At 37.2% G+C, this 20,437-nt stretch overlaps 1 protein-coding gene across 1 annotated transcript in view; it reads right to left on the reverse strand.

The window, feature by feature from the left end:
* The window catches only part of LOC148950770 (ski oncogene-like), a 182,352-nt gene that overhangs the window by 105,029 nt on the left and 56,886 nt on the right, over positions 1-20,437 (reverse strand). Inside the window, exon 3 of the mRNA XM_089090443.1 lies at positions 5,595-5,785. Within this exon, the coding sequence (XP_088946569.1) occupies positions 5,595-5,785 (191 nt within the window). The remainder of the gene's footprint in view (positions 1-5,594; positions 5,786-20,437) is intronic.

A 20,437-nucleotide genomic window follows, 5' to 3' on the forward strand; every position in this document is an offset into this window, starting at 1 on the left:
TACGATGTACTAACATAGTACATGACGTCTTTTGCAAAAACCAAAATTAAGGCTCTTAACGCATTTTCTCAGGCTTGTGACCTGGTCGTGTGAGGGTCGTTGGTTCGAGCCCCACGTTGGGCGTATTTTTTCTGGCCTCCCCTAGGCCATTCAGCGTGTCCCCAGGTGGCGATAGGGGAACGCTCAACAGATATGTAGGGTACCTCCATAGGAGGCACGGACCAAGGGGGGGACCTTGTCCCTGGGGGTCCATAATAGAAACTGGGGCACCCTCGCCAGGGGCAGGGGTCATAAATACAGGCGGAGGAAGAAGAAGGCCCCTCAAATGTACACTCAAAAGGGCCCAAAAAAGTCCCATGAGTTGCAAACCTTCTCTCAGTAATGGGTTGAGTTGCATGGTGATGCAGAACACCATCGCGGGAGGATCCCCTGTAGGAGGACAACTGTGGCATGGCGTAAGATCCAGATCTATGGACAACGGCCTCTGCAAAGGGCTGCCTCGACCTTTTTGGGGTACCTGCAAGACTGGGGACCTTGTGGTCAACTCTATTCCCAATTGAGGAGTGGTGACCCTCGAGGAAAGTATAGCCTAGTAAACGACACAGCATTCGCACGGGATTCTGACTAATGGACAATTCTTCTGGGCTTGGTATGTCTTTATGGGTGTCTTTGGGCTGAAGAACCTCTTCCTAGCTAATTTATCTATTATGGGTTGCCTCCCCGTAGTAGCATAATATTTGTAGGCATGAATATATAATGAGTCGGAGGTAATAGGCTTGAGACTGTCTCTGCAGGATTTCGACTCTTGTTGATAGAAGAGCATCGCCAAGTGCTGAAAACCATGTTGTGACCAAGATGGGCCCAGGTTTGCAGAAAACCTCCATTCATGGAGGTCCCAGGGACTTCTTACTGTCCGGTTCTAAGCCGGCTTAAGCACTTCGGTGTAGACTTGAGAAGATATGTGATCCCCGTCCTGCATTGGTATCCGGGATCATTGCTTTTCCTGAGGCCAAAATAATTTCAACGATTTAAAGAACATGAAATTTGGAACTTGGAATGTTACGACATTAAAAAATGACTATCGTTTCGACATTTTGACTGACGAATTGAGACAATTCGAACTGGAATTATTAGGAGTTTCAGAAACTCATATCTCAGGGGTAGGAAGCATGAAATTAGGCGATATAGAATTTTTTTACTCAGACAGGAAGGATTGAGTACATAAACAGGGAGTAGGGCTCATGATGGATAAGGAAGCTGCTAGTCTTGTTTAGGCTGGGAAGGTATTAATAAAAGAATACTAATTGCTTATTTTATGACTAGAAAGTTCAGGGTATCAGTTATAGTAGTATCCCTGTAGAACCGACTGACGGAGATACTAGTGACTCAGATGAATTTTACTTACAGTCACAGGAGTAAATAGACAAGGTCCCGGGTAGAAATATAATGTTATTACTGGGAGATTTTAACGCCCAGGTTGGTAGAAATAGGGATAGATGGTATCCCAGCTTGGGTAAATTTGGTGTAGGAAAAGAAAACAGTAATGGATACAGACTTTTGCAATTTTGTAGGTATAACAATCTAGTTATAACCAATACGGTGTTTGGTCATAAAATGGCTCATAAGTTAACATCCTATTCACGTGATGGTAAGACAGCAAACCTTATTGATTATGTTATAGTAAACCGAAGACTGGCAGGATCAATACAAGATACTAAGGTATATAGGAGTGCCGTTATTGATGTTAAAAGTAAAAACCACCATTTAGTAGTGTCTAGGGTTAATTTAAAGCTGAAATATCGGAAGGGTAACTACCTCCCAGGAAGTTATGATGTTGGTAGACTCCAGGATGAGAATTTGAGAGAAACTTTCCATGAACAGTTGAATCTTAAACTTGAGAGTTTAAAAGTTGATAATGTGGAAGATGGTTTGAATAATTTTAGAAAAATAATTTGTGAAGTTGGTGTATTAGGGAAGAAAGCTAGAACTCCAGCTAAGAATATTAGTAAAAAAGCTTTATGTTTAATAGAAAGGAGGAAGGACTTGTACAAGAATTATCTGAGTGATGACAAAAGAAATGTAAAGAAAGTGGAGAAAGCATTAAAATATGAACTAAGGAGGTGTGAAGTGGAGGCCATGGATGAAATTGCCGAGGATCTGGAAGATGCAGCTAGACGGTATAATAGTAAAATATTGTACTGGCATGTTAATAAATTGAGAGGGAGTAGTCAATGCGGACTTGTCCCAGTTATTAAAGATAGGAACGGGGTCGCAATTAGCGATAAGGAAAAAACTATAGCGAGATGGGCCGAACATTTTGAGAACTTGCTTAACCGAGATAGAGTTACAGGAAAAAATATAGAGGAAAATGAAAAAGTTTGTGATACCTTGGATGTGAAGGAAGATTTGTTTTGTGAGGAGGAATTAGCGACAGTACTAAAAGGATTAAATAATAATTAGGCTCCAGGTGCTGATAGGGTGGTAAATGAGTTTCTAAAATATGGTGGCTCTGAGGTCAGAAATAAGTTACTGAAGATTATGAATATGATTTTTGAAAAAGAGGAAGTACCTAACGATTTTAGGAAAACATTAATTAAGCCACTTTAAAAGAAAGGTGATAAAAGTGAGTGTGGTAATTATCGAGGCATTAGTCTGGTCTCTGTAGGTAGCAAATTTACTTAGTAATATGATACTTTTTAGACTGAGAGATGCCGTAGACAAAGTTTTAAGAGAAGAACAGTGCGGTTTTAGAAAAGGTAGAGGATGCGTCGACCAATTTTTCACTCTTAGGCTAATAATTGAGAAGTCCATGAGGTTTCAAAGACCTTTGGTCCTCAGTTTTATCGATTATGAGCAAGCGTTCGATTATGTTGATAGAAGAGCATTAGTAAAGGTTTTATTCTTGTATGTTGTACCAGACAAATACATTAAAGTGATTAGTGCTATGTACGCGAATAACACTGGTGCGGTTAAGGTAGGAAATGATGTTAGCAGCTGGTTTTGTATTAAATCAGGAGTTAAGCAGGGTTGTGTTCTATACCCCTTTATATGGATTATTTTGATGGACTTTGTTTTAAGGACCACAGGAAAGGCAATGGGAGACCACGGAATCAAATGGGGAGGAAAAAGTCTCCTGGACTTGGATTATGCTAATGAATCCTAGATGAAATTGTGAGCAAAATGAATGAAGTTTTAGAGGTTTTGCGAGTTCAGGGTGCTAGAATTGGTTTGAAAATTAATGTTGGGAAGACTAAGTCACTAAGGCTAGGAATAAGGGAAGATGAAAAAATGACGTTGGGTAATGAAAAGATTGATCAGGTGGGCAGCTTCACTTACCTTGGTAGTATTGTTAGTAAAGACGGTGGGAGCAGTGAAGATGTTAAAATTAGAATAGCCAAGGCTCAGGTTGTTTTTTCACAGTTAAAAAAAGTTTGGATGAATAGGAAGATAAGTCTGCAAACCAAGCTTAGAAATTAGAAGCTACAGTGATGACAGTGGTCAAATATGGCTCTGAAGCATGGACGCTCCGAAAATCGGATGAAGATTTGCTAGATGTTCTCCAGAGAAATTGCTTAAGGATTGTTCTGGGTACCCGGCTGACTGACCGTATTTCAAACAATAGGCTATACGAAAAATGCGGTTCAATACTGCTCTCTAGGGCTATAATGAAAGAAAGGTTGAGGTGGCTAGGGCACGTTGTGCGGATGAAGGATGACAGATTGCCGAAGATTTTTCTTATCGGCCCACCATCTAGGGCTAAACGGAAAGCAGGTCATCCCCGTTTGGGGTGCGAACACGTCATAAAGAAAGAATTAAAGAAAATAAGAACTTCCTGAGCGGGTGTAAAACGGGAGGCTTTGTGAAGGTTGAGATGGAAGAGGAGTGTATGTAGTTGTATTGACTTCAGGCGGCTTGGTTCTGTAGTGAGTTGTTAGTAGTAGTAGTAGTAGTGACCTATCTAGACCGTTTTTTATACGAGAATATCCCAAGATACCAATTTTCCCGAAAAACATGGAGCCGTTTTGGGGAACATGCATACATACATACACATACATACACATACACACACACACACATATATATATATATATATATATATATATATATATATATATATATATATATATATATATATATATATATATATATATATATATATATATATATATATATATATATATATATAAACATGTATATATATATAATTATTGCTCACTTATAAAGATAGTATACATAGCTTCTCATCAGGTTAAACAAAAAGAAGGCTGTCACTAAATGGGGTTTAAAAAGATAACAAGAAAGAATTTTAAGAAAATTGGAACTTGATGCGAGGGAGTAAAGAGTAAAGGAGATGGATTATGCACAGCTGTGTTAACCTCAGGTGGCTCAATATTGGAATGAGTTGTTAGTAGTAGCAACTTAGCAATGGCCTTTGCTTTAGCTTTCCGTATTGGTGTTGTCGCAATTGATGGTCCAGGTTGTCAAATTTCACAACTTTTCACGTTTGATTGTTCAGGTATTGGTTCCAAAAAATCATCGTTTATAGTATCTGCAACAGCAAATTTTCGTTTTTTGGGCCTTTCAACAGACATTAAATTATATAAATAACTGTTGCGTTGGAAACTCAACAATCTTATTTATTCCATATATGACATCATTTAAGAAAGTATCTTTAGAAAATTGGAACTTGATGCGAGGGAGTAAAGAGTAAAGGAGATGGATTGTGCACAGCTGTGTTAGCCTCAGGTGGCTCAATATTAGAATGAGTTGTTAGTAGTGGTAGTTGTAACAGGCCTATATATATATATATATATATATATATATATATATATATATATATATATATATATATATATATATATATATATCTTTCTTTTATCTGGTACCTAAAAAAAAAAAATCGAAGGCTAGGTTTGTATTTTATAACGAAATATACTTTTGGAAACATCTAAACATGGTGCATAATAAGTTACAACCAGTCATTTGCTTTTGTTACATTTTTCTCTTCTTTTTTTTCTTTTTTTTAATAGAATTTCGCTTACATTGACTAATCAACTGGTTTCTCATGTTTACTTTGTTGCTGTTGAAGAAACCCCTCAGACGCAGGGTCGAAATATTCAGCTTTTTTTTTCAAAAAAAAATCTCCATCGTTGGTTGTCAAAATCCTTGCTGGCGTATTACACATCAGCGAAAACACATCGAAAGTACGATTAAAAAAACAAAAAACAAAAATGCAACGATTGGAAGAAATCAGTGCACAATTTCTCAAAAAATCAAGCAAATACGACCTATTTTCCCATTCAGCTCAAGACTTACATTTTGCATTTATTTTATTTTATTCAACACACTAGAAAGCCATAGGCTTGTCGCAGTACAAATAAAAGAAATGACAACTCAACAGCAACACTGCAAAGCACAAAACGAAAATATTCTTCAGTAAATATATTGCAGAAACTATTTTTCATAGAGCTCAGTTTCAACGAGAGCACTCTTATATGTTTGCAGCATTTGCGCAGAAACTACGGTACCAGGTAAACTATTGTTATGATTTTTTTTTTCAACAGACTCATAAATATCTAAATGAAATCACTTACTTCAGTATCGGAGGTTCTGCCGTCGGTGTTGCTGAGACAACCTTCTCCGTTTTACTTAGCCAATATCCGATGTGGGCAGGAGGAGGTGAGCCAGCTGAGGAACCCCAAGCATCTACAGTGGGTATACTGGGACTAGGCTTCTGTGGAGCATACCTTTCTGGATCTTGTTTAATACCCAAATCCAAAGCGTTCTGAAAAATAAACTAATGTACTGTCCTGAAACCAAATGGTACAGGCATGTACGCAGAATATTTTTTTAGGGAGGGGCAATAAAAATTATAGGATCATTTGAATAAGAAATGCCCATAAATTTGGGAAAATTCAGGATTCCAGAAAGTACCGGGTCCCAACCCCCACCTCCTGCGTTAGCCCCAGTAAAGTGGTGGGTGAATGTATGAGCAAACACACAACCCACAGAGGCCCAAGCGAAGATAAACCATAAAAAGATCAAATAAATAAATGTTTAGTGAACAAGTTGAACAAACTTAATCCTATCTTATAAGTGTCACTTCTATTTGCACTAGCAATGGTCGTGGAGACGTACCTAGGAGGGGTACCTGGGCTCGTTTTGCAACCCACCCCTAACCAATTTTGAGACAGTTAAGCCCCCATCCCCACCCCTGAATTTATTATATTTACATGAAATGTTCTATTTTTTACTTCAACCCCTACCCCACACTCAGATTAGTTCGAGGGATCTCATAAAAAAGCGGCCTCAAAATTCACCTTTACGTGGTACACCTCAGGAGGTGCACCTCAGATAAATGCTAAGAGAGAAATCACCATGCAGAATACATGCAGGATCACGCATATGGAAGTTCCAAGCTGTTGAACTTTCTTAGATGTTATCAAATAATAGGCCCGTTTTTTAGCACTAAGATCTTATATCTAAGATCCTGCATCTTTCTGCGAAGATTATCATTTTTTAACTCACCTTACAGCTCACTGACGTTAGCAAAAAGTGTGAAGAACGCCATTTTTCTGCCGTATAAAACAATGATGAGAGAATTTTGATGATATACTCATCATTGTTCTCAGACCGCTGATCAGAGCAGAATGATGAAAGACGTTTGCATAAAAACGACAAAAGGCTTAAGATCTTAGTTCAAAGATTCCACTTTTAAGCGTTTTCTGATTAAAGATTTAAGATATTAGCACATTGATGAGTGAAAAAACGGCCCTAATATGACAAGGGCGCCGGCAGAAAATTTTCCAGGGGGGGGGGGGGCACACCCCAAAATAGCAGTGGTGGTTGGGTAACAGTTTAGGTGGTTTATGACATCAAACTACGACTTCACCTCAAAGAGGAAAAATTTGCAATAAATTAAAATCCTGAGAAGCTAATTAATTTAAAAGTATCATTAACTATATCTTAGGGTTCCCAGTTGCAAAAAGAGTAATGCCACACGGTGGCAGTACTGGATTCAACGTAATTGATTTGCTTTATTTGTAATGAAATTAAGCTATGTTTGGTGATCTGTAATTGTGTATCAGTTATAATGAGGGGGTTGAGTCATTGTTTAGGGGGGGGTAGGGTAGATTCCTACAAAATTACATTTTAATGGACAAACTGCTTACTCTTCATGAGGTAGGGGGGGGTAGGAATTAATTAAAATGTTTCTCTATACAGTTAACATGTTACATTCCCATATCTACTAGCACAGAGGTGGAAAAGGCAAGGCAGGTCATCATCAGCTGCGCCATGAAATTTCCTTGGGGTGGCAAATACTGCTAGGAACTTAGTTTTCAGCAATTTCAAATGGGAATATTTTTTTTTCTATTTATATGAAGTACTTCAATGTATTTAAAAAATGTATGTAATGTATTTATCGATAAGAAAATCCTATTGTAGAGGTTGTGATAGCTTCAGTTATGTAGAAGATCAAAACTCAAACAATATGTAGAAGATCAAAAGTCAAACAAAAGTCAAACAATGTGTAGAAGATCCATACAAACAATAATACTCTTTCCATCCAACCGAAATTCTTTAGTAGTAATATTAACAAGGACTTTTCACCAAAATTACTATTCATTGCCAATTTTTCAAGTATATTCAAATATTATCCAAAATTGAAATTGCAAATTTAAACGTAGGGTGGTACTAATCAACGTACAATTATTGATTTACACATTTTAAAAGCAGTTAACCAGCGATTTAAGGGACCGGTACCTCAAATTATATCTTGGTTAGGCCTGGGTACGATTTGGAAAACAATCAGAAATTAAAAAAAGACCTTTTCAACTGAAAGCGAGGAACAGATTTGAAACCTATTTGAACAGATTATTCTTTGTATGAAGGGGGATGACTCATCCTTAGCTCCTTACTCTTTACTGTGAAGTTTGGCTTTTTTCAATTTTTTAAAGAAATTGTGCAATTGGAAAAAAAAAATTTCAAAGCACTAAAACACTTGTTTAATGGTTAATGGCAGTCCCCCTTATATACAGAGTAATTTAAATTTTTTTTTTTTAGTTTTAAACTTGCTCCTTACTTGAGTTGAAAAACCTTTTCTATTTGCTTAACTACATTTCATAAAACTGTAAAGTTTTATGAATACAATACTTATGGTAACGCAGAAAAACACGATCAATATTTCAATGATTTGTTTGGATTTTGATGAGTAATCAAACAGTTCGTGGTAACGAATTGTAAGTAGGGAGTGACCCGGCTCAATAGTAACCAAAACTCTAAAAAATGAAATTTTGACACCAATAGATATATCAAAAGAATTGGCTTGTTACGCTGATTCCAAATATATAAATTTCAAGAAGTTTATTATTACCTATTAAAACTACGAGTCTGAGAAAATTTTCATGAAAAGGGGGAAAGACACCTTTGAAGTCATAGAATTTTAATGAAATTCACACCATCAGATTCAGCGTATCAAACAACCCTACTAAACAGGTCGTCGGCTGGGAGGATGATTGTCGTATCTGACTCGAGACGAGTTTCAAGAAAAACGCGATTGAAGTTTGAAACGCGATATCTTTTTTATTTAATGACGAAACCGGGATTTTTTTTTATCTCGACTGTAGTCGCACTCAAGGGCTACAACCTGGTTGAAATTTCGTTCACCTGGAGCAACTGGATATTGAGATATTGCTTGTTGAAAAACAGATACGACAAAACGCTCGCGGAAATTTCTTTTTACGGAAAACCAATACGACAATTTTGCTCTGAAAACTAGCAGCGTAAATGTCTTATCTCTTAGGAACTCAGTTTTGCAAGCTTTAAATTTTAATCAATTTCGAATATAAAAGCATAAGAAAAACTCAGCACTACTTCGGGTACAAAGAAACATCGTTCCAACGAAACTGGACCTACTTTTTTATGTTTTATCGAAAAATGCTTTGTAGTATGCTTGGTCCTCCAGCGGCATGAACTTTAGGAGGCTTTTCACGTCCTTGATCTTTTCCTCAGGCAAGGAAGAGAGCCTAGGGAGTGGGCCTGGCTCAAGTAACTCCTCAATCACAGTAACTTTGGAGACTCCCCTTCCTTTTTTAACTACTGCAGCCTCGGGTGCAATCTTCACCAGTTCATGTGAGGCAGAGCCAAAATTCTCCTTGTAATACACTCTTTTGTGCTCAGTTGAAACAAATCTCAGTTCCTTGACTTTTGTGAAGGGAACTTTCGAATATCCTTTGTATTCTTTGGAGCAGCTCTGAAAATCTAAGAAGTCAGAACTTTTCATTTGGATCACAATGTACGGTTCCTTTTTCCTAGCTTTAATCATAAGTCGAGTGAGGGTCAGAGGTGAATGAATTTCCAATTTAGCAAAGTAATGTTCGATGGCACTATGGACAGCGTCCACTTCTTGGATCGATGAGTGTCCTGGCTCGCAAAACTTCATTGTAATGGACTGAACATGGGGGAGCTTTTTCAAAGTATCCTGCATTTGGTAGCTCATGATACTATTCCTATTTTGCGGGACACAGGAGTCAGACCACGTTATAAGCTCTTTGATATTTGGATGCCCTGAAAAGACTTTTGACAATATAGCCGCCACTGCACTTGCAATGTCATTTCCGGTCCGCCCTCCAATCAACTCAGACCAGAGAGCACAATAGATCTCCTTTTTCGTCTGTTTACTTGGATCTGGTTCAGCACTGTCCTTGTAATGCAGCACAGCAGTCAAGTTATAAGTATTGATCTTTCTTTTGTAAAAGAAACAAGATGCGTTCCCTCTTGGCAATGCAAATACATTTTCCAGATCAAAACAGAGGACTGGCTTGGTAAGCAATCTATCCATATCTCTTTCTACTTTGGTTTCTGCTTTTGACCTTTTATGATTTTCAAAAATAGCTCGTTTTTCGTCAGATACCGTAGTTCCATTCCTGCGTGCAACATCAAATTCTTCGCACAAATCACACCGGTCATTTTTTGGTGTGTGGAACGACAAGTTAAATTCCGTATTGAACACTTTCCTGTATACAGTTTCTGAGGCACTCTTGCGGCCCTCATCTTCGCACTTTTCACAATATAAGCTATACATCCGAGCCATGTTCAAGTTAGACTCCAAATATTGTTTGGAAGTCTCAGCCCTTCGATAGTGGGACTCGATCTTTGGAAAGGAGTTAATGTGGTTACGTATGAAGTCCATGTCTTCCTCTGATGTTTTGTTTTTGGCGATCTTCTTCCTTGGAGGCGTGGGCGTTCCGCAGGTATTCTTCTGCTCGTGAGCGTAGTGCACTCTCCTCTCGGTTATGTCGAACGTTGTCAGATAAAAAGATCTGCAAACCTGCCTTTCTTTTCCGTTGATGACAACAAAATACTGGTAGGTGTTTTTCCTCCTTGTCACTTGTTTTTTGTTTTTCTTCTTAGGCAGGCACTTTGTGGTTTTCAGATAAAACATTTTCTTAATTTCAGCAGACAATTTCCAGAAATTATCAAAAGCATTCTGTCTTTTTTCGGGTGGGATTTTGTGACATTCGTAGAAGCAATCTTCAGTACACTTTGAAGGCTGCACAGAACGGACTCTGCTATGCGTTTTCTTAGTCTTGGGGTTAACGTAGGCAGTCCCATCATTATTTGCTGTCTTGATCTTAGTTTTTATCCATTCGCTTTCATTCCTCAATCTTTTTCTCGTTGATTTTTTTCCAGGGTCAACGCCTTCTGTGCCATTCCTATTTCCAGCTACAGGCTCTGTAAAAGAATTTGAACCTCTCTCGACATCTTCAAAATAACTAGTTTCATTATTCCGATTAGCTTGTCCATAATCAGTCGAAACATAAACCAAGGGCAACGGGGACTCGGAAAGAACTCTTTCACCTGCATCAGCAAAGCTTGACTCGTCTTTGTAAGAAATGATGCTCGGTTCATTTGCTGATGAGCACTCAGCAATACTCGGTGCATATTCCGAATCTTCGTCAGAATTCTCAAGGTCTTCGTCAGAGCTGTAAAAGAAAAAAAAAATTATAGTGGGTACTCCAGCGATGGGCTCAGTGAAGAACTGCAGGTCAGGAAAATGAAATTTTCAGTCGACTAAAGATAGGCTTTGTAAGGATAGACTAGTCTAGGCCTAGTAATAGCAAAACATATTTTTAGCTCTAATATTTATTAAAGGGGAGAAATCAGATAAAGAAAAAAAGGAAATATACCATTAGATTTTCTATTTCCTTGTCTATTCCCCCACAAAGCCAGATACACCTTTAGGCTTAACAAAACAGTTTGATTTTTCTTTAAACTAGCTTTATTTGGTAATACACATCAGCTGCTGATGAAGAACTGGGTATATTATCCATGCACCCCTGGTGTTTGGATAATCACTAACTTTGGACAAGCAACCGAGCATAATTTGATTCAAATAGAGCCTATATTTCCAAGCAAGCTCTTAGTCTTGCATATGTATAGATTTAGATTACCTTGTTGGGATTAGCTCAATTTGATCTCAGAAACTTTTTTATACTGAAAATTAAGCTTAAAGAAAAGTTAGCAAACCCTAGTAGCCTATTTTTTCTTTACAGCACATGTCTGGGATTGAATCTATTTATGTTTGAGTGGTTTTGTATCCTACAAGGCCTATAGGATCATGTGTTTAAGATTGGGCAGTATTTTCTAGAATTAGCCTAGAATTAGGCTATGCTTAAACTAAATTGTGTATTTGTCATTAGACTCTACTATTAACTATCAATGCATTCAAAACATTCAGCAATCCATATGGCTAAAATATTCAGCCTAATCAAATAGCCTAGGCTAGCCTACTTGTTCAAGAAAATTTGATACTTCCTTTGAGTTCTGCAAATTAGCAAATCGCATTATGAGATGGTGCAGTGGTACAATAATGTGCGTAAATAGACAAGACAATTCTGTTATCTAGGAATAGAACCATATTCCTAATTCAATGCTGTTTCCAAATCAAACTATATATGCACCAAAAATCATAACAAATCAGGTAGCCTATTTGATATACTCTTGGGTAAAGGTGCAGTGTAGCTCCCCCTGTACTATAGGATGCAGAGACCCTACTCTATACTATACTATAGGGTGCAGAGGCCTAGAAGAAATCGACACTTTACCTGCCAAATTCATCAAAAATTGCTTCAAAATCCCTCGCCAAGTTTTTCCTTGGACGCGCCATTTTCTTCTTCTCTGAAGTGCGTGACGGCAAAACAGCCAGATACGACAATTTTCCAATACGACAATTTCGCTAGCGGATTATCAGCGATAATGTCCGATACGACAAATGGTTTTTGGTCTTTTACTCAGGAACGGTAGCCGGTAGAGCAAAACAAAAAGCAGATTCAGATTCTACACAAAATTTTACACTAGATGGCATTCATAACTCAATTTTGGCCGGAGATGCCTAATACGACAATCATCCTCCCAGCCGACGAGGTTTCAAGCTCATATCTGCAAAAATGTGGAATTTTGTAATTTTTGCCAGAAGAAAATTCATGGATGCGTGTTTATTATTTGTTTTTTTTTTCAGGGGTGATCTTTTCGACCCAGTGGGCTTAGAATGTTGGGAGAGGGTTCGTTATAAGGGAATTGAAACGTAATAGCGCCCTTTCTGAGTAGCAAAAATTTGGAATTGAACTAAGACCCATCCCATGCCACTTTTTCCCAAAATTGTCTGGTCAAAATTTTAAGATAGCTTTTTTGTTCATAAAAATTGAAGAGTCCAATAACTGTGTCTTTGGAGATAAAATGACCCCCTACAACCCCCAGGGAAAGGTTTTTGAGTCATAAAATTCGTCCATTGTTTCATTTGTTATTGGGAAGTATGCATACATTTTTCCGGGGGTGAAATTTTCAGGGGAAATTTTACACTGGGTGAATTTCCCAAAATTCATCTACAAAATTTCTTTATATGTGTTGCTTTCAGTTTACCGATTCAATTTTACGTGTGGAGATGTTAAGGGTAATTGTCCGGGATAAATTTTCGCCAGGATTGAATTGTCCAGACAATATTTGTATGGGGAGGGGGATTTTTCCGTGGAAATGGAGCCAGGTATCCTGGCTTTATTTAAAAAACGGTAAGAAAGTATAAAAAAAACAAGTTTTTTCAACTGAAAGTAAGGAGCAACATTAAAACTTAAAACAAACAGAAATTATTACGTATATGAAGGGGGTTGCACCCTCCTCAACACATCGCTCTTTACGCTAAAGTTTCAATTTTGTTCCAATTATTTAAAAACGACTCCTGAGACACAAGGGTCGTTTAATTAGAACAATAAGTAACTTTTAAAGTGCCAAAAAAACTAGCGTGAAGAGCGGAGTGTTTAGGAGGGGGCAGTCCCCCTCATTTACGTAATAATTTCTGTTTTTCTTAAGTTTTAATGTTGCTCCTTACTTATAGCTCAACAAAACTTTTTTTTTCTTTATTTAATGAAGCTTAGAGACAAACATTTTTCTAAAGGCAATGGAAAAAGTATTTCAATTAAAGTAAAAGTATATAAAAATAAAAAAATGTAAGTAATTACAAAAAATACACAAAACAATAGCCTACTTGCAGTAACTAAGATAGAAACTCCCAGCATTCAGTTCTTTTGAGCAATTAAATAAAAAAAACAAGTTTTTTATACTGAAAATAAGGAGTAACATTAAAACTTAAAACGAACATAAATTAATCTGTATGTGAAAGGGGCTGTCTCCTCCTCAATGCCTCGCTCTTTACGCTAAAGTTTTTTATTGTTTAACAAAAATAGAGATGTGAGAAAGTAAATCTTTAGCGTAAAGAGCGAGGCGTTGAGGAGGGGACATCCCTTTTCATATACGGAATAATTTCTGTTCATTTTAAGTTTTAATGTCGCTCCTTACTTTCAGTTTAAAAAACTTGTTTCTTTTATTTAATTTCTGATCGTTTTTCAGTTGATACAGCTTTTATTTTGTCTCACCGTCATTGAATAAGTAAACAAAATTTGGAAAAAAATTTTACTTTTCTTTTGCTAAATGGCTGTCTCTAAATTTGGCTCTGACGTAATTTACAAATTAACTTACGTAACGAACTTCTATATTCGTATATTTTGCTTCTGGCAAAAAATACAAAGTTGTAGATATGAGCTTGAAACCTATGTAATAGGGTTTTCTGATACGCTGAAACTGACGGTGTAATTTTCATTAAAATTCTTTCACTTTTAGGGGATGTTTCCCCCCTCCTTAAAAAATCAGGTAAATTTTCTCAGGCTCGTAGCCTTTGATGAGTAATACTAAACTTAATAAAATTTATATATTTAAAATCAGCATTATAAGCCCATTCTTTTGATACATTTATTGACATCAAAATTCCGTTTTTAAAAGTTTCGATTACTTTTGAGCCGTATCGCTTGGTTTATTTTTTATTGTTTTTTTTTATTACGTATATGTTATTACGTATATGAGGGGGTTCTCCCCTTAGTCAATACCTCGCTCTTTACGTTAAAAGTTAAAATTTTGTTTAATTCACAAACTCCTGAATCACAAAGGCCGTTTAATTAGAATAGATAGCTCTTTTGAAAGCACTAAAAAAACTGTAGCGTAAAGAGCGAGGTATTGACTTGGGGGCGAACCCCCTAATTTACGTAATAATTTCTGTTCGTTTTAAGTTCTAATGTTGCTTCTTACTTTCAGTTGAAAAAACTTGTTTTATTTTAATTTAATTTCTGATCGTTTTTTAAATAATGCTTGGAAATCCGGCGCCCCCTTCATAAAAATGTCCTGTACCCCAAAGAAACATCCTCCACGGAAAGATTCTCCCGAGTAAACCCCTCCTCCAGCCCCCCTCCCACCAGAAAAAAATCCTTCCTGAAAATGTCTGTATACTTCCCAATAACCAATACAATATGTAAGCAATGGGCAAAGTTCATAACTTGCAGCCCTTCCCCTGGGAACTGTGGGGGATTAAGTAATCCTCAAAGACATATTTATTAGATTTTCGACAATGCTGAAGAAAATTGATATCTCAAAATTTTGATCGGGTGACTTTGGGAAAAAATGAGCGTGGGAGGGGGCCTAGTTGCCCTCCTTTTTTTTCACTTAAAAAGGGCACTAGAACTTTTAAATTCCGTTCCAATGAGCCCTCCTACGATATTCTAGGATCACTGGGTCAATACGATTACCCCCGGAGAAAAGAAAAAACAAAAAAAACAACAAATAAACACGCATCCGTGATCTTTCTTCTGGCAAAAAATGGAAAATTCATCATTTTTTTAGATAGGAGCTTGAAACCTCTACAGTAGGGCTCTCTGATACGCTGAATATGATGGTGTGATTTTCATTAAGGTTCTATAGCTTTTAGGGGATATTTTCCCCTTTTTTTGAAAATAAGCCAAATTTTTTATTTTTTTTCGCGTAACTTTTGATGGGTAAGATTAAACTTGATTAAACTTATATATTTGAAATCAGAATTAAAATCTAATTCTTTTGATGTATCTATTGGTATCAAAATTCCATTTTTTCGACTTTCGGTTACCATTGAGCCGGGTCGCTCCTTACTTACAGTTCGTTACCACGAACTGTTTGAAAATTCAAATTTTGATTTGAATTTTAGTACCTTAAAAGACTGTTCCACGAGTCTTTCTTTTGTTCATTTTTGAACTGTTTGATGCCACCGTTTTACCGGTGGCATCCGAACCGTTTTAGAACTGTTTGATGCCAAAGTGTTGGACGGATATTTTTTAACAATATCGACAGTTTTGAACTTCGTTATCGAACACCAAAATATTTAATGCCTTTAGACTCAGTGTTTATAAAAAGAAACACATTATCAAAGTAATTTGTTCAAAGTAAAACATTATAACAAAGATTAAGAAAATCAAATAAAAATTTTTAATCCAATATTTTTACATAATTTTTAATAATAAAAGCCAATGTATTTGACACATTTATACGTCATAACTGTAAAAAAAAATCTTTTTCAAAGTGACAACTAGATAAATACAGTCACTCCTGAAAAAAATGATAATATAACACAAAAGCGTATCCGTTCAGGGGGAAAATACAGAAATTCCCAGCATTTTGTTCAGGGGAAACATTTCTGATTATAGTGGCTTTATATCTCAGCTCATGGGTGCTCTTGCAACGCAAGCAAAAGTTGACGGCATATTCTTACCGAAATTGCCCCTTATTAAGTTGTTTTCCTTGCGTTTTCTATAGTTATACTAACTTTCTTGTGTTCTAATAACTGCACTAATTACTAATAAACAAATATATATTTAGGATCACCATGAAAAGCTGATTCTTTGACTTAATTTTATCAATAATTAGGCTCTTATATTTTCATTATGGACAAGGATCGTTATTTACTTACCATTCATTACTATGAAGATTTTTTTTTTTTTTTTTTTTTTTTTTTTTTTTTTTTTTTTTCCAACCAAATCATATAGAAAAAATGTTTGTAGAAAACTTGTTAGGGGTCACCAGTCAGAAATTAGAACATATATTTTCCTTATTGAGGGTCAAAATCTATTGGCAGGCAGCCAACAATGGGGCAGCCCACTTTTTTTCCATGGTTTTTCCCCATGGCTCTCTTTCCTTTGGTTTCCTTATAGTTACTTTGTAGTCTCAAATTTCCCCTACCCCCCCCCCTGCCGGTGCCCGTGTTATATGAACAATTACACGAATTAAACTTTAGATGTGCGAAGTCTTGTAGATATGCGTATGTACATAACACTTTAGGTATATTCGAATTGGTACTTGTTAATTAAATGAAAAACAGTCAAGAAGTGAAGTTAGGTTAATCCTAATGAAATATAACCTTCATATAATCCTTTAGTTTATATAATAACATAATTTGGGCTATAAATTTTGCACATAACAAGGGGGCAAAGTGTTTGGACAGCACCCCTAACCTAACATAGCCTTAACTAACCCCCACCCCCGCCCCTAATATGCAAAAATATAGCCCGAATTATACAGGTCCAATGCATTCTATCACCCGTCACTTTTCTTTGTTGCTATGAAACTGGTTGTCTGAGATCTAACATAAGCGTAATTCTTGAGTGCATTTCGTTTAAGTAACAAGTACCGTCAAATTTACTATACTACTATAAGATTAAATGTACAATCATTATTAATGTATTTTATTGCTGTTAAGCTTATCACACAAAGAGCACATGAAACTATAACGCAAAGATGCTTCACTATTGTTCATAAACGGAGACAAATATTGCCTCGTAGTGCATGCCACAACATTTAATAATAATTTACGAACACTTTAAAAGACAAAAAGCAATCATTACATTATGTCTGTGAAACATATAATTCTGATGACTTGGGAATTATATAGGGAAGAAACAAAAATTAATTTTGATCATTGTCGATTATAAACATGCAACCTTCGAGTTATGACACGCACCATGACAGATAGTGGCCCATACGGAGCAACAATATAATTTTTCATACACATGCTAAAATCAACTCAAGAAACCGGTATCGAATGATCGGTGCTCGACACTTTAATTCAAAAGACAGTTAAAAGACTCAATTTTCACATTGTCAGTTTTGGATTTTGAGAAGTTTTTAACTTTGTTGTAACTCTCTTCTGTCACAAAAAAAAGGCAACTAAGTTTCCTACTTAGAGTCAGTCTTACCAGATGTTTGGTTTAAATTTACACTCGCCATTAAAGTAAAAATGCACCGAAATCACCATTTTTCAGCCGCCTAAATAAGAGCCCAAATAGCGCGAATGTGCCCCATCTGGCAACTGTGTTTCGAGCTATACAATCTTTCTAAAGTTTGTAATCAACAAAACACCGAGGGGTTGGTCTAAAGACATTTAACTTAGTCCTAGATGAGAGAAGCAGGCGCACGCGATATTTGAGCCACGTTTACCAAAAAAGAGCAGTTTATATGGTAGGGGTATATCTTTCAATATTCCAAATAATATTCTAGTAGCATCAGATTATTGAATATAAATGCAAAGGTCCGACAAGATAGGTGAAAAATAAAAAATCTGCCACCTATTCTATAGACTCCTCATTGCGGTGAACATAAATCCCTTACTAACACCGGGACTCATCTTGGCACTCACTAAATAATATCACAGCCCCAGAGACAAAATGCAAAAATATAAAGATTTTGGGAAAGAAAAGCCAAGGAATCAAATAACTGAACGCCAAAAATTACTAAAGTCAATTGCAATAAGCTTATTGAACGCGAGGCTGGTGTGAATACGTTAGCACCACTTTTCTGCACCGCTGCTTTTTTGTGCCACGCATAGCGCACTTCTGCCACGGTGTTACGGTTCATATGTTAAACACGATTTCTAAAGGCGCAGGACTCTTTGGTCTTTGGGATTCCGTGGTGGCTTTAGCTAGAGCTTTGTCAGAAGGATTACGATGTGAAAGCACTGCGCTCGACATCTGCCTTCAGCCACACCAATCCACGAAAATGTATGGAGCAAGAAGCAATGATTTTTTTTTTCGATTTTTTTAAGAAGATGAATAGCGGTCTTTTCCAACCTAGGACCGGGGGGGGGGGGAGTTTTTTTGGAATGAAAATACAAAAAGGTACTTTCCAAAAGTTCCCCAATTGGTGTCCCTGTCTGTCTTTCGAGCTGTTTCGATTCTAAACATAATATATTCTATTCGTTTTAGAGCAGAGTGATTCCATTCAACCAATGTTTAACAAACGCTGATTTCTCAGAGGAAAGAACAGGAACTCTAAATGTGCATGTTGATTAATCTATGTTGGATATAGCCAGGTTTGGGTAAAACCAGCATGTTTTGACGCATGAGCATACTCATGGGGGGTTCTATTCCGAACGAGGGGATACCCACTTTCGGCCACCTCGTCTACATCTCAGAACGCCACTTATACCGCTCAGTTCCGCCACGTTTGACATAGTTTTCGCCACAATTGGCACACTTCCACCACGCTTGGCATGCTTCTACCACGCTCGACACACGTCATCTGGTGTACATCCTTCCTGAGACTGCGCATCCCCTCGATTCCGTATCCGTACACACAGGCCAGGATTTACCAATAGGCCCACTAAGCCCGGAGCTACGGGCGCACAATGCCAGGGGGCACAATAAATTATCACTGAGTGATATTTTTTCTTAACAAAAACAGGACTGAAGTGATTTATCATTAAAGTGCCAGGTGTATTTCGCAACTGCTCACAGAAAAGTGATTTTAATGTAACACAGGAATTCCCTGACCACTTACAAACTTTCAAATGTCTTCCAAGAACGGCAACCGAGAGGTTGGTATCACCTCTCTATTTCATTACTTTTGAGTCATCAGTTACGTTCTGTTCAGTGCTTCCACTATCCCCGTATTTTCGGTGATTTCCCCGAAAATCTCGCGAAAGCTGAGCGGCAGAACACTCATCCAAATCAAAGATTTGCAGTAAATGCACTAATATATTGTACTATTTATGAACCAACTCATTATTCCCACGGGATAAAAATAATATATACAAGGAAAGTCTCCACGTGTCAAGGACATAGGCTAGACTACAAGAGTACATTGTCTCTCTAATTGAACCTGACGCCCACACCCTTGACAATGATTCTAGGGGACATTAGAAAATAGATTAGACAAGGAACGCTGTAACAGACACTGTCTCGGAAATAAATCGGCTTCTAAGCCGGAAACTTTTCAATGATTTCTGGAACAAAAAGGCAAATGCCCGTCGCCTGACAGCCGTTTTCGATTTTCGAATCCTGTAACATATGTGTCCAATCCTATTTTCAAAAATGAAAAAAAAACATGTCGAGATGCGACTTTTTTAACATGCTAGCTAGTTTTTCCATTGGAATTCATACGTATTCTTAGAATAGGTCTAGATCTCCTGAGACTTAAGGTCTCCAAAGTCTCTCGTGGGACTTAAGGGATCAACAGAGCATACCCCTCATGTCCCCTCTGGGCTACATTTTGCATAATATAAATATATGAGGCATGGTCAATAAAAACAACGTAAAGGAAGCTTATGGATACGAAGTGACCAAGAGATGCCAGTTTCTTAAAACTCACGCCTGACCTGAATTTGAGACATTAATGTCTTTGAGACCATTTCTTATCTTCTATTTTTAATGCAAAGTTTATTCCAGGGGCTGACTACTTTCTAAATTGTGTGCACAAGGCGACAACCGCCACCCTGGGCAGTATTGTTCCGGGCAGAGGCCGAAGTGAGTCAGTTCTGTCAGAACAAGAGGCGCTTCGATGTATAAGCCTACACGAAGTGGGGAAATGAGCAGCCTTTTAGGCTAGATCTTGTTGATTTTGGAACGGTTCCAACAGTTTCGTATTTTGTCTTCCATATCTCAAGATGTTATATCACAGCTGTTCTGTATGACTAAACTAGGCAACAAAGTTAAAAATTATTTCTTGGCACAGCTAAAAGCTGTATCATGTATTTCCTAATGCTAAAGTAAAATATCTGTGTGTTTTTATAGCGTTAACTGGTCAACAAGTTACTAGT

Source organism: Artemia sp. Qi Xiang Cuo, chromosome 6 (assembly GCF_049724085.1).
Source record: "Artemia sp. Qi Xiang Cuo chromosome 6, ASM4972408v1, whole genome shotgun sequence".
Taxonomy (NCBI): Eukaryota; Metazoa; Arthropoda; class Branchiopoda; order Anostraca; family Artemiidae; genus Artemia; species Artemia sp. Qi Xiang Cuo.